The following is a 12,196-nucleotide window of genomic DNA, read 5'->3' as shown; positions in this document are numbered from 1 at the left end:
CTTTCAAAAACTACATAAATCAGAAAGTACAGGGTTTCTGAAGCAGATTATTTTTATTAGTAAGAGGAAAAATGCAGATTTTAAAGGTGACCATACATATACATGCTGTAGCTTCCATAAGAAGGTATGGCAGCCATAGACCTGTTGTTCATTTCTTTTTCCTTTTTTGAGTCCAGGGTGGTGTGGCACTTTTTCTTACTGTTACATTTCTGCAAAGTACCAAACTGGGTCATGTGGTCTGAATTCTCAACTTCAACTTAAAATACATGCATTTAAGCTGCTTACTCCAAGCACGCCCCCCCAGCACTGCCTGTGACCCAACCCCGTCCCCTATCCTATCCTGTACAATGAAGCCAAGCAACCCGGGACTTCCACATGCCGAGAGCTCCTCAATGCAGCCCATTCTTCTTAAAATCCAGACAGTGCCTCCTCCCACGCCCCGTCCCAGATCCAGGATTATCAGAGCGCGTACGCGTTTTGGAGAAAAGGCAAGGCTGCTTAATCGGGAGGAGGGGACAGCCGGCTGACTCCTGGTACTGTCCTTGAAAGGCGCGCCGTATTTGGGCCCTGGAACAGGCTTCCCAACCAACGTCCGAATTCACAAGGTTGACATTCCAGAATGCACTGTGTGTGTGGTATTTTTTTCAAGGAGGGTAAGAAATACAGAAAAAGGAGATTCAATATAGGCATCTTTCCAGAATAATAATGGTGTATCCTGCAAAATAACAAGAACAACCAGCATTAAGAGTCATGCTGCAGGGGAAGACATACTACAAATACTACATTCCCAAGGTGTTTTGCAGCCCATCATATACGATCTACAGCCTTTAGATCTGTGGTGGCTTAAAGGACTCATTTCTTCAGGTCCTTTGTACATAAAAAAAGCTTTAGACTCACAAACCTTTTTGTTGAGTTGGAATGATAACATTCAAGCAAAGCACGCACATTCATTTGCAGAAACAGGGTCACAGTGACACTGCTCATAGCAAACATAGAATATGGAATGCACTCACTGCAGAGCTAGATAATGATACATCTTCTCGGTTTACACAACAGTTCATTCAAAAGAACAAGGAAACAATTGCAATGACATAGACCCATGTAAAACGGAAAGTTACGGATTCCATGTGAAGAATTAATTATGTTCTGAAACCACAGAGAAAACGAGAGTTGGGGGTCAGTGCCATTTCAGAATCATTAGTCCCGAAAATGGACCGAAATTCAATTTACTAACTGAACCAAACCACGAAGCGCACTTCAAATTAAAAGCGCAAATAAAGGTTTGTGAAAAGGGGCCCTGTGTGCGTACCATGGGGCGGAGCTCAGCTGAAGTTGACCAGGCTGCAGCTGACGCTGGTGGTGAAGTACGCAGGCTCCTCGCTCTCACCGTTCAGCGTGGTCTCCAGAGGAAAATCTGCAGTTGGGGGTTGCCACTCAAATCAGATCCCTGCTTTTGGTAACATTGTAACTGCAGCTTTAAGGATTAATTTTGGGTCAGTCAATTGAGATACTTTGAAGATGGAATTACAGGGCTGAACAGACAGAAATGTAAAAGCTCAAGTCAGAGAGGTTTTCACCATAGATGTATCAACCAGTGACTTGACAGCAAATAGATTTTCCACACACATGAAAACAGGATAACTCCATCATTTGGGAAGGGAATTATCAGACAACTTCTTCCCATGACTTTCCAAGACAGAGAGAGTCTGTACAGCCTACAGCTAAATGTCTGGCTATAACAGATATCTGAGAAAAACATGTAAAAGCGGATCCCAGAAGGTGTTTCTCAACGGGCGGGCCTGTTACCTGCCATGTCAAAAGTCACATGATCCACCGGCGGTTTGTCACTCAGCTGCCAGGACGTCCTCACCTCCCTCTTGCCTTGACCGCTAGATATTTCTACCGACCAAGTGATGGGGTGTTCTCTGGAAAACAAGACCACACCCACACATTTTTAACAACCAATCCTCCATTAGCAGCATGGAGAGCACACCTGCATGTGTGCTTTAAGCCAGATCCACACAAATACCTGCAATCTGACACAATGTACAGCACAACCTCAAATACACAAACCTCAGGGTTACAGATCGACCGGTTAACCAAACAGGGTATGAACCTGGTGGTAGATTAAGCAATATGACCTCATCAGCTCCTAATTAAACAATGTAAAGATGCTTTTTTATTTTTGTCATTACAGTTGATTGAACAAAAGTGAGCATTAAAAGGAAACAGAGTCACACATATGTTCCACTGATTTAAAAAGAACTGGAAATAGACCTGACCCTCTGGAAGCAAGGTTCCAAAGCTGTGGCACAATGAAATGTTAAAAAAACAAAGGCACGCCAGAAGCGGTCTAATTTGAGCTGCCCGCAAACTGTTCCAGACAACCCCCCTTTTACTGTGGCCACTTCACAGCAGGAACAGAACAAAAACCCTGAGGAGTTCTTCCTAGGTCATAAAACTGGTGATGACGTCCTCCATTTTAGGAAGCTAACAGTCACGTTCATTTACAAGCACCACATAAAGCCGGTGAGGGTACAGGCTGTAATACTACGGCAGTAGGTCAGACTGAATGAGCTCAAATGTTAAACCATGAGGCATTCTGGGTAGAGCCGGAATGGCGCGCCTAGTACAAGTGGGTTGTTGGGAACTGAGGTCAAGTCGGTTAATCAGGTAAGGAAGAAACCGTGCCAGTTTTACGACAGCATGTGCTAGAAGGTGTAGGAGTGAGGTAGACTGAGACAGGGGTACATGGAAAAAGAATAGGCTTGGGGAAGCAGGGATTTGGTAGAAGGTGTGTGTTGTGGATGCGCTACAGTTAAATGTCAGGAGCTACTGAGCCAGTGGTCCTGAACCTACTTATCCAGAGAAACACATTCATCAAGACCCGACAGTGACACAGTAATACATCACAGGAGATGCTCCCTCGATTTATGCAGCTACAATATAAATGATCCCTACCTTACGCGGTAGTTAGGTCCTTAGATCATTTTTTATGTCTTAGTAAATTTCTATATTCATTTTAACAGACGTAGAACATATAAAAGTCTTATAACTTTAAATGCAAATGCTTACCAAAAGTAACAAAAGTAATAGTAGAAAGATTAGTATTTAATTTAATAACTGAAATGAAAAAAAACAAATACATTAACATCATTTTTAAATGTAACTATTAATCAATGTTATTTCGCAAGTTGATTAGGTAGCTTTTTAAACATGGTTGGGGAGAAAATACACCAAGACAGCCTTGAAAAAATATACATACTAAACCCATTAAAACAAAGTAATTCAATGAGATAAAATACAATACACAATAAATATTCATGCAAATAAGATCAAATTTACAAGACACTGAATCTCTGTGCAAAACTATCAGTTGAGAACAGCATGCTAGGCTTAGCCTTTCGAGCGCTGCACAGGCGCAACTGACACACTTCCCTGATAAGACAATAGCCTCAGGCACGTCTACGAGGACTCCGCCCCCCCAGCCGCCGCCCCCTCCACCCGCCGCGCTTACTTCTGGTAGAAGCTGCTGATCACAGCCGGCCGGATCTGCAGCTGGAACTCGTGGTCCTCGTCGTAGGAGCATGTGCGGTAATACTGCAGACATGACCTTGGATAACAGCAGAGGGGAAGGGGAGAGGGAGGGGGGAGGGGGGGAGGCATGTACACACCTGTTATGCAACACGTCTGTTCGCAAGCCGTCGACAAGGCCGTGCTGAGCGGAAACCAGCGTTCCGGGGGGCCCCCCAGACGCGCGCGGCTCTCGGCCCCGAGGGCACGTGCGCGCACGGCGTTCGCATGTACGGGGTCAACCGGGGGCGACCACCCACCCGCCGCGCCGGGGCCTATAACTCACTGCGTCAGGAGGAACAGCTGCTCGTAGGCCAGGCTCAGGAACGTGCTGCAGGTCACCACTATCTCCAGCAGGTGGTGCAGCTTCTTCGCCCGCACCACCTGCTCCTGCAGGTCCGCCTCCGTGCTCAGGTAGTAGCTCTGCGCGACACGGGCGGGGAGACGTTCACACGCTGAGCGGCGCCAAGCCAAACACATTCCTCAAATAACTTCAACAGGAGAGAACCTCAGGAGCCACTGCCTCTTACTAAGCCTGTATGTGCAGCACGCTGCTTTCACCTTACGCCACCTCCATATTGTACACAGCCATGAATCAACTGTACTGTAATTCCATACAAGGTGACCTTGATTGTGCAGAACTTCTCTAATAAATGAAATCAATTAGTGCCATTTGCCATGAATATTACTATGACTTATTATAAAGAGAGGACTTTGAATCACTTATGCTCAAACTTCAAAGAACTTAGGTTTCCAAGAAATTAAAGACCTTTTAAGACCCATTAAAAAGAATTATGTGCATGTGCACAGGTACTTGTGAATGCTCTTGGCAGTAAATACCAAGAACTTAATGTCTAATCTGGTAAACCTTTGGTTTGAAAAATCACCACCACCGACTGGCTGGAGTTTATATCTTCAGGCCAGAGAGTAAGAAAAGATTGGACAACGAAACATGGAAAGATTAAGAAAGATTACTAGCCGCGTTTTTTTTTGGAGGGGGAGGGGCAGTCCTCCCACATTCCTTTTTCTTTTCCAGGATTAAAATATTTCCACAGATTCTGGAGGCTTGTGGTGAACGTTACTCAAAACCACGTGCTGAAATGCGCCTCCTTCCAACAGCGTTCTCACAGTTAAACTCATTCTGTAAAAACACTGCTGGGCCAGCAGACCTGCTCTCCAAGCCTGCCGTCCCCTGCACACTCACCAGGTGGTTCAGTGTGGTCAGCTCCTGACCTGCAATGGAAACAGAAGAAGGGAAACAGCTGTCAATATGAGCCCGTTTCATTGGCTGAATATTCTCTCCATTCATATCCACCTCAACTCATGTGTGGTGAGCGTCTGGTGCAAAATGGCCGCCGTGCATCACCCAGGTGGGTGCTGAACGCTGGTGGTGGCTCAGTTAGTTCTCCCCCTCAAATTTAAAGCAATCTCAGATAACAAAAAGCACTGCATAATAGCAACACGTTACTACGACGACTAAGGCTGGAATTCATGACGATGTAACATGTGCCAATGATAATGAGGGTGATGCACATAACAATAATAATGATGAATGTACCGATGAGGTAGTTGATGTAGTCCTTCTTCATCTTGTCCAGGCCGATCTCCAGGAGCATGTGCACTGGGGTGAGGCCAGTCAGACTCACCGGTTCCATCTGCTGGTGGTAGGACTGCAAGATCAGCTTACTGAGAGAGCTGCTGCTGTCTCTATGAACCTAGAGAAGAGAAGACGGAGAGAGGGAAGAAAAGAAAGAGAGGGAAAGAGGAATACAGGGAAGGGGGAGGGGGAAAAAGGACAGAGGAAAGAAGAACAGGAAAGGGCGAGGCGTGAGAAAGAAGGGAAGCATGGAGACAGAGGAGGGAAGAGGAATTGAAAGACAGCGAAAAGGAGAGGAGATGGAAAGAGAGAGAAGAACGGGAGAGAGGGAGGGGGAACAAGGCATGGAGAAAAGGAGGATGGTTGAACAGAAAGACAGGAGGAAAGAGGTAAAAGGAAAAAGAAGAGCAGGGAAGAGGGTAGAAATGAAAAAGGGAGGGACAGAGAGGAGTAGAAATCAGTTGCTGAACGTGAACCAATGAAAGCTGTACGAAATGGTACAAAATGCCTTCACTCATAGGTACAAAATGTTCTTTCCTGAACCACAAATTAAATACACAGAAATTCCAAGAGCAAACATCACAAAGCATGCCAGCCAATTCCACAAAGAAACTGAACCATTTGTAAACGGGTTTTTTGGAATGTTGAAGTCCGTGTTCTAGAACTCCATTTCTTTCAGTACTGATTGTTACATTCAGTTAAGAACATTCTAATCGCATATTTGAGATCTTACACCTTAAAGGGTTAAAAAGCACTAATCCAAACCCCACTTGACTGCAGTGGAAAAAATAGAGCATAATTAGAGATGGAAAGAGAATATAATAGCAGGGCTTCTCCTTGGTGCACTCTCTTTAAACCGTCTGCTCTGGCATAAAAAGGAAGAAAAATCTGGTGGGTGGTTGGGGGGTGGGGGGGGGGCAGGGTTATCTCTTCAAATTCCCCCACATCAAATATATCCTTCATGCAGACCAGACAGACAGGGCAACAACAACAAAAAATTACCCAGCATGCTTCATGAATAACGCATGACTGAACAACTACACGGCAGGACCGACATTTAAATTAAGGCCAATGTTACATCTGACGGTGTTTACTGAGCTATAGATGCAACGTGCAGGGAAGGCTTGCACACACCCAGGGTTTAATATCCCCGTATTTCAAGGCCTTGATGACCATCTTCAGGCAGTCCACAATGTCCTGATGTGAAGTCACGCCTGTTAAAGGAAGATTGGCACAAGTAAAGGTACAATATTTATACTTTTACAAGGGGTGGGGGAGGGGAGGAGGGTGCACTTTCAATTTCAAGCTGGGGCACAGCAGTCATACTGTAGCTTAACCTCAACTGCCTCCTAGACATCCATAAAATACAGGAAGGCCATGTGAGCCTCTGAGGGGAATTTAGGCAAATGAATAACATGATGTATGGAAACATGTTCATGCTTGAGCGAGACACAGACAGAATCACACAGTAGAACACATTACTGTTCACTGAGAGCAAGTGGAAGGGAGGCTTGGCAGAACAGGCCTCAGTGACCAACTACAGCAGTCGAATATCCAATCACAAAAAACCAACAAGTTAAAAAAAAATTTTTTTAATATAGAGTAGGCCTACTTTGCATCTTTGATTGATCGTCTTACGAGCCAGTTCTGATATTTACTCATTGCCCCAGTTGAGAGATTATCAGCTAGCCGCCAGCCACAACAACTGATCGCCACACCTGAGATGTGTTTGACGTGGCCTAACCGTAGATCAGCACGGTCGCTGCTGCGGTAGACCGTCCACTGCTTTGCCCACTCTGCCTGAGTTTAAAGCAGAGTTCTATAGCCTTGGCTGGTTTTTGCAACTTCCTTTCAATCAGAAGCCAATTTAGGCCTTAAGAACAAGGTTCACAGACACTTTAGCCAATCAATGCATCAAAAATCAAGCATTTAAGTGCAGGACCACATCAAAAACCAGCAGATGCAGTGGCTGCCTGTGATTTCAATGTGAGATCCCTGGTTTAAAGCTTGTCATTGCACTCTGGGAGAGTAGTCCTTGTGCACACCCAGCGATCTACTTATAAGAGTTTGGGAGTGGCCCTGTAGGGGGCGATCTTACTCTTCCTCATCCTCAGCCACAGCTGCTCGGTGAAGTCCAGGTCACCTCTTTCCGTCAGCATGGTGTTATACATGGAGCTCTCCGCCAACGATGAGGACTCGGTCGCTCCCTTCTGAGCCTGAGACAACAGAGAGAAAACCAGCCACTGCCTGCATCAGAAGCATTGAGAATTACTCAAATGTGAGCTATCAAAGGGCAATGATGTGAATGAATCACTGCAGCAGTGGAGGGCGATGCCTTGATTAACCCAGTTACGCGATTGAGTGATTGACAGGAGACTGTAGCTCTCCTCATTTAAATGGCCCCACCTCGCTCTCCTTCACTGACTGATGCGGCTCCACCATCATCTTATTCTGCAGATCTGAAAAGGAAAAGAAATAACTATCATGCTGATATCAACAACAAAAACAAACAAACATATTGTCTGGGAGAATGTGGTCCTTTCTTCTTGCTGTTGGCTATTGGTGGCAGGGAAAGTCATCTGACTGGAGGAGAGAGGAGGGGGCGGAGTCAGTTATTTGACTGGTGGCAGGGCGAGGAGTCCGGCCTACCCTGGATCAGCTCCTTGGTGAGTTCCACTGCGGACCTCGTCTCCAACGGCTCGAGCCACTCCGTCTCACCTGTCCTTAAACCCTCCGCCAAAATCTGCAAGCCAACAATAAGCCACACTGTTTACAGTAGCAGAACAAAATAATCCACTGACTAGTTTAAAAGCATCATGACACAGAAGTATACCAAATAAACTGCAATAGTCGGATTCAAGAATGGAGACCAGTTCTGTCACAGCCTCTTTCAGAAACAAGTTAAATAGCAGGCACGTGTAATTTTCCTGTGTACCTGGATGAACTCCAGCTCCTTGAACAGTGAATACATGGGACTCCTCATGTCTCCATTAGCCACCTTGATGTTCTGCACAGACCAGGAAACCACATGTAAATATCACAGTTAAGCAGCACCCAATAAAATACATCTTCCAAAGACCACAGAGTTTAACGTGGTATAAGGAGAAAGCTGGAATGGCATGGGGTGCCCAATCCCATGGGAATCTGGATAAAAACTAAAGCAAGATACTTACACCTTGTAATACTGCTAAGAAAAACATGATTAACATATGTGATCTCAGGATTCTGACCATGATGAAAAAGGGGAAGAGAGCACAAACAAGCAGCTGGATGATGAGGAGGGGAACTGTGAGGGGCGGGGCGGGGCGGGGCTGGGCGGGGCAGGGCACTCACCAGGGTGGCCGTGGAGGAGAGAGGCGGAGTCTGCAGCAGGCTCTCCACATTGTTCCATCTGAAGTCCGCGGTCACACTGCTCTGGGACTCGATGACAGTGTTCTCCACCACCGTGGAACCAAACAGGTTATACAGCGCAGAACCACGGGTCAGCACCTGAGTAAGGGGAAAACACCAGGGCGACTGTCACCACGGCAACAGAGGGCTGAGGAATACAATGGCATGCATGTCCATGGCAACCACAAGAAAAACGACAGGGAATGTGTTGCCACGGTGAACACGAACACCAAAGCACGCTTTGCCATAACAACAGAAGAAGGAAGACCACCAGAGAGCATCACAATAGCAACAAAGAGAGGACCGCCACAGGCAGTCGTCGCCATGGTGACGTTCAAGCCTTCTATCTGCACTTTCTTTTCGGTGGGGGTTTCCTCTAGGCGACTGGCTTAGAGGAAAACCAAATGTACAGCGCCAAGAAGTGAAAGCTTACGGAAGAGGAATGGTGTCGTCTCTTGTGCATTTGTTTCAGTTCCTCCAGGGTGATAGATGGGACCTTTGCCACAGTTGGGGCTGCAAAGAATGTACAGTCAAACAGACAAGCTGGTTACCCACAAATACAATGCAAGCACTCACACTCGCACTCGCTCTCTCACATTCACATACTATCACTGTCACTCCCCTTGGCACTGACGTTAAGGTGATGACGTTATAATTAGACATTTAACAGATTATCTTATCCACAACTTACAAAAGTGCACATATAGATATCTAGGTAATCAGCAGAGCCAGCGCCAGGTAACAGGTGTCACAACTGCACATAGTAGTTAGCAACTAGACCTACAACGTAATGACAAGTGCCATAGTAGGTTTAAAACCCACCCCTCACCCTCTACGAGGTGTAAATAAAGTATACATTTTAAAGTTAGGGTGAGTAAACCCATAATAATTGCTGAGCTAAGATGCAGCATAATGTGTTTTTCATCTGAAGAGTGCTGATACCACAAACATTTTTTTTAACCAACACACAAGAAAGTGATGTGCAGTGAAGGCAGTTTGTTTTGGTGCTGCAATATTAAGCAGTCAGACAAAGGGCAGAATAAACCCTTTCTTAACACTTGTTTTTTTTTTGGTGGCAGCCCCACTCAAATCACTATGTGCTACAGCAATGGTCCAAGACCCCTGGTTTCAGACTCCCCACTGGTTTTCCAAATACCATCAGTGGTTTGAGCATATCACCCTACCCCACTCAGTTTTATTGGCCAAATAAAACCCTCCCTGCCCACCTCAGCTTTTTCATGGGCAAGAAATGAGTTGCAAAATGTCTGTTGTGCATTAAGGGCACAGGGGACGAAGCAGTGGCGGTGGGTGTCAGGGGTGACCCAATTTCTTGGGCGTACGACGGTGGCTTCCGGACAAGAAACGGCACCGACCTTTGCAGTTCACAGTGTGGAGCTTGATGGCAGCGGATTTGTCGCCGGTGTGAATGGTCTCTGCCCCCAGCCAGGCCGTTCCCTCGCTGTCCGCCATGTCACAGCGCACCCACAGGGGGCTCAAGGCCGCCGTTCGCGCCCCCTTAGACATGCTGGGGTTCTGACACACTGCGTACCAGGAGAGCAGCTGTCTGTGAACAGAGTCAGATTACATGCAGTGCCCTCGCATGTCAAAGTTCACATGTACAGGGCAATACAGAATTATTGGCACCCTCAACTAACGTGCACATAAACGCTGGATGAAATTCATTTCATTCTTTATGTTTTCTCAGCTGAGCAATATGAGAAAATTATATCTACTTATGGTGATACCAATGCCCTGTGGAATATTTCTTTCTTTTTTTTTAGAAGCAGTCATTTTTATTCTTTTAAAAAGACTTGTGCCATAATTTTCCTTGTATTAGGAACTTTGTGTACCCACCATTTGCTGAGAGAACACTAAATCTTCTCCTATAATGTTTGTTGAGGTGGGAGAACACACAGCAAAGGGATCTGAGACCATTCATCCATGCATAATATATCTATATCCACCCATGGTCTTTGCTTGTGGATATATTTATTTCTTGACTAATAATTCTATTTTGATTTGAACTATTTTACCTCAAAGCTTAGATTTCTTTCATATTTTGAGTGATAAATCAAGCTGACAAACAGCAATGACATTTTTACATAGCCTTTTTACTCATCTTTAGTAAAGGTGCCCACGATTCACTATATACTGTATAGAGAATACACCCAGACATTCATTAGAAGACATCACCCACTCCCATTATACATGACAGAGTGTAATGTGGTGGGTGATGTGATGTGTCTTGTCATGAATATTATCTTTAACTGTTCAGCATATTTACTCCATAAGGTACAACACTTTTTATAACCACTGCTTGTCCGAGTATAAACACTATCTTTTCAAATCTGATTTTTAAGTTACAAAGGCAAATATATCAGCTCATTTCAGTTTGACAACAACAAGAAAAATAGTCAATAAAAAGGGTCTGTTGGTTACAGTAAATGTGACATGCTGTAACGTTAGTAGCTGTTCACCTTGCTTTCATAACGCTGACACCCAGAGGACCTGGATCTTCCTGCATAAGATCTGCCGTTTCATTGGTGAGGGAATCCTCATTTTCCACTTCGATGGGAAATTTGGGAATCTTCAAAACGAATAAAACAGCAAGAATCAATCGCCCTCATTTGGGATTAGTTGACGTTATATGGCATTATTAGAAAATACAGACCGTTTTACAGGCTTGGCAGAACTCACATATTTCTCGCAGATGAATGCCGGCTGGTTGTCACTGCATATGTTCAGAAGGGGGATGTCAACTCCCGTTTTCACTTTATGGATTTGAATAGCCCCCTAGAAACAAATTTACCAAATTGACGTAGCCTAATATAGTGGTTAGCATCTGTAATTTGTGGCTAACGCTAAAGTTGATTCCGGGGGCGGACCACTGTTCCTGCAAGGCGTGTTATTGGTTAGCTAGACTACCTAACTTAACGTTACAAGAATTTCTATTTCCCTGCTTTTCTGGTAGCTAGATATGGTGCTAAGCTAGGGATAAAATAATTAACGTGCATCTTACCTCGTATTCCACAGGGCTTTTGGATTCATTTGGACAATTCCTAAAATGAAATGAAATAAAGTTTACGTTAGAATAACTACAACTAAGCAACCATTAATTGACAGCCTGTAACGTTAGCTCGACCGAATTATATACATTGATAACGTTTTGTTCAGCTAGTCTACATGGCTAGTTAGCTGCAAAGTGTCAGAAACCTCAGAACGTTTGCGAGCTAACAAACAAATCTTGCAAATGGCGTAAAAGAAGACAAACTCACAAAAGAAAATTAATAAACTTGTTGGCATCGGCGATTATAGTGGTCTCCATTTTCATGTTTATTGGAAATGACAAGAATAACCTAGCTAATGTAGCTAGCTAATATGACATGTCACTAACGCGGAATCACAAAGTATCCAAATAGCCCGCGACGTTACGTCATAGGGTCGTCAACGGGTTTTTTCAAGAACACGTACGCGTTCTTTTTTTAAACTAGATTGTAAGTTTCTACCATATTTTCGTCAAATATTCACATTTTTGTCTGCAAATGCGAAAAAATATTTAATATTGACTTATCGGTGTCATCGTTATAAAAAGTAGTTCGGTCCCCACGTTTATACCCTACGCCATATTCGCGTAAA

The 12,196-nt window shown here is 44.7% G+C and overlaps 1 protein-coding gene across 2 annotated transcripts; it reads right to left on the bottom strand.

The window, feature by feature from the left end:
* Nucleotides 1-34: 34 nt before the first annotated feature.
* zwilch (zwilch kinetochore protein) lies at nucleotides 35-12,146 on the bottom strand. 2 transcript variants are annotated; one of them, XM_064335552.1, is made up of 19 exons: nucleotides 11,836-12,145; nucleotides 11,580-11,619; nucleotides 11,258-11,353; nucleotides 11,038-11,147; nucleotides 9,934-10,124; nucleotides 8,994-9,073; nucleotides 8,504-8,659; nucleotides 8,106-8,177; nucleotides 7,820-7,913; nucleotides 7,577-7,629; nucleotides 7,269-7,386; nucleotides 6,305-6,384; nucleotides 5,132-5,288; nucleotides 4,778-4,806; nucleotides 3,860-3,996; nucleotides 3,518-3,613; nucleotides 1,807-1,925; nucleotides 1,310-1,414; nucleotides 35-715 (listed from the first exon to the last, which is right to left on the bottom strand). In XM_064335552.1, the coding sequence occupies exons 1-18, from the start codon at nucleotides 11,889-11,891 to the stop codon at nucleotides 1,323-1,325; spliced, it is 1,776 nt and encodes a 591-aa protein (XP_064191622.1). In that variant the 5' UTR covers nucleotides 11,892-12,145; the 3' UTR covers nucleotides 35-715; nucleotides 1,310-1,322. The 2 variants fall into 2 exon arrangements, with proteins under 2 accessions (XP_064191622.1, XP_064191623.1); XM_064335553.1 differs by lacking the exon at nucleotides 35-715 and having other exon boundaries at nucleotides 1,396-1,532; nucleotides 11,836-12,146.
* Between the last annotated feature and the right edge of the window lie 50 nt (nucleotides 12,147-12,196).

The sequence above is a fragment of the Anguilla rostrata genome, chromosome 5 (assembly GCF_018555375.3).
Source record: "Anguilla rostrata isolate EN2019 chromosome 5, ASM1855537v3, whole genome shotgun sequence".
NCBI classification, from domain to species: domain Eukaryota; kingdom Metazoa; phylum Chordata; class Actinopteri; order Anguilliformes; family Anguillidae; genus Anguilla; species Anguilla rostrata.
This window is presented reverse-complemented; position numbering and strand designations above follow the sequence as displayed.

What these genes read in the sequence shown, in the direction of transcription:
- zwilch (XM_064335552.1), bottom strand. Translation starts at nt 11,891, where the DNA reads ATGAAAATGGAGACCACTATAATCGCCGATGCCAACAAGTTTATTAAT. An exon ending in GTCAGCGTTATGAAAGCAAG is followed by an intron (nt 10,125 to 11,037) that starts GTGAACAGCTAC and finishes CTCTGTTCACAG; the next exon opens with ACAGCTGCTCTCCTGGTACG. An exon ending in GACGACACCATTCCTCTTCC is followed by an intron (nt 8,660 to 8,993) that starts GTAAGCTTTCAC and finishes CCCCTTACTCAG; the next exon opens with GTGCTGACCCGTGGTTCTGC.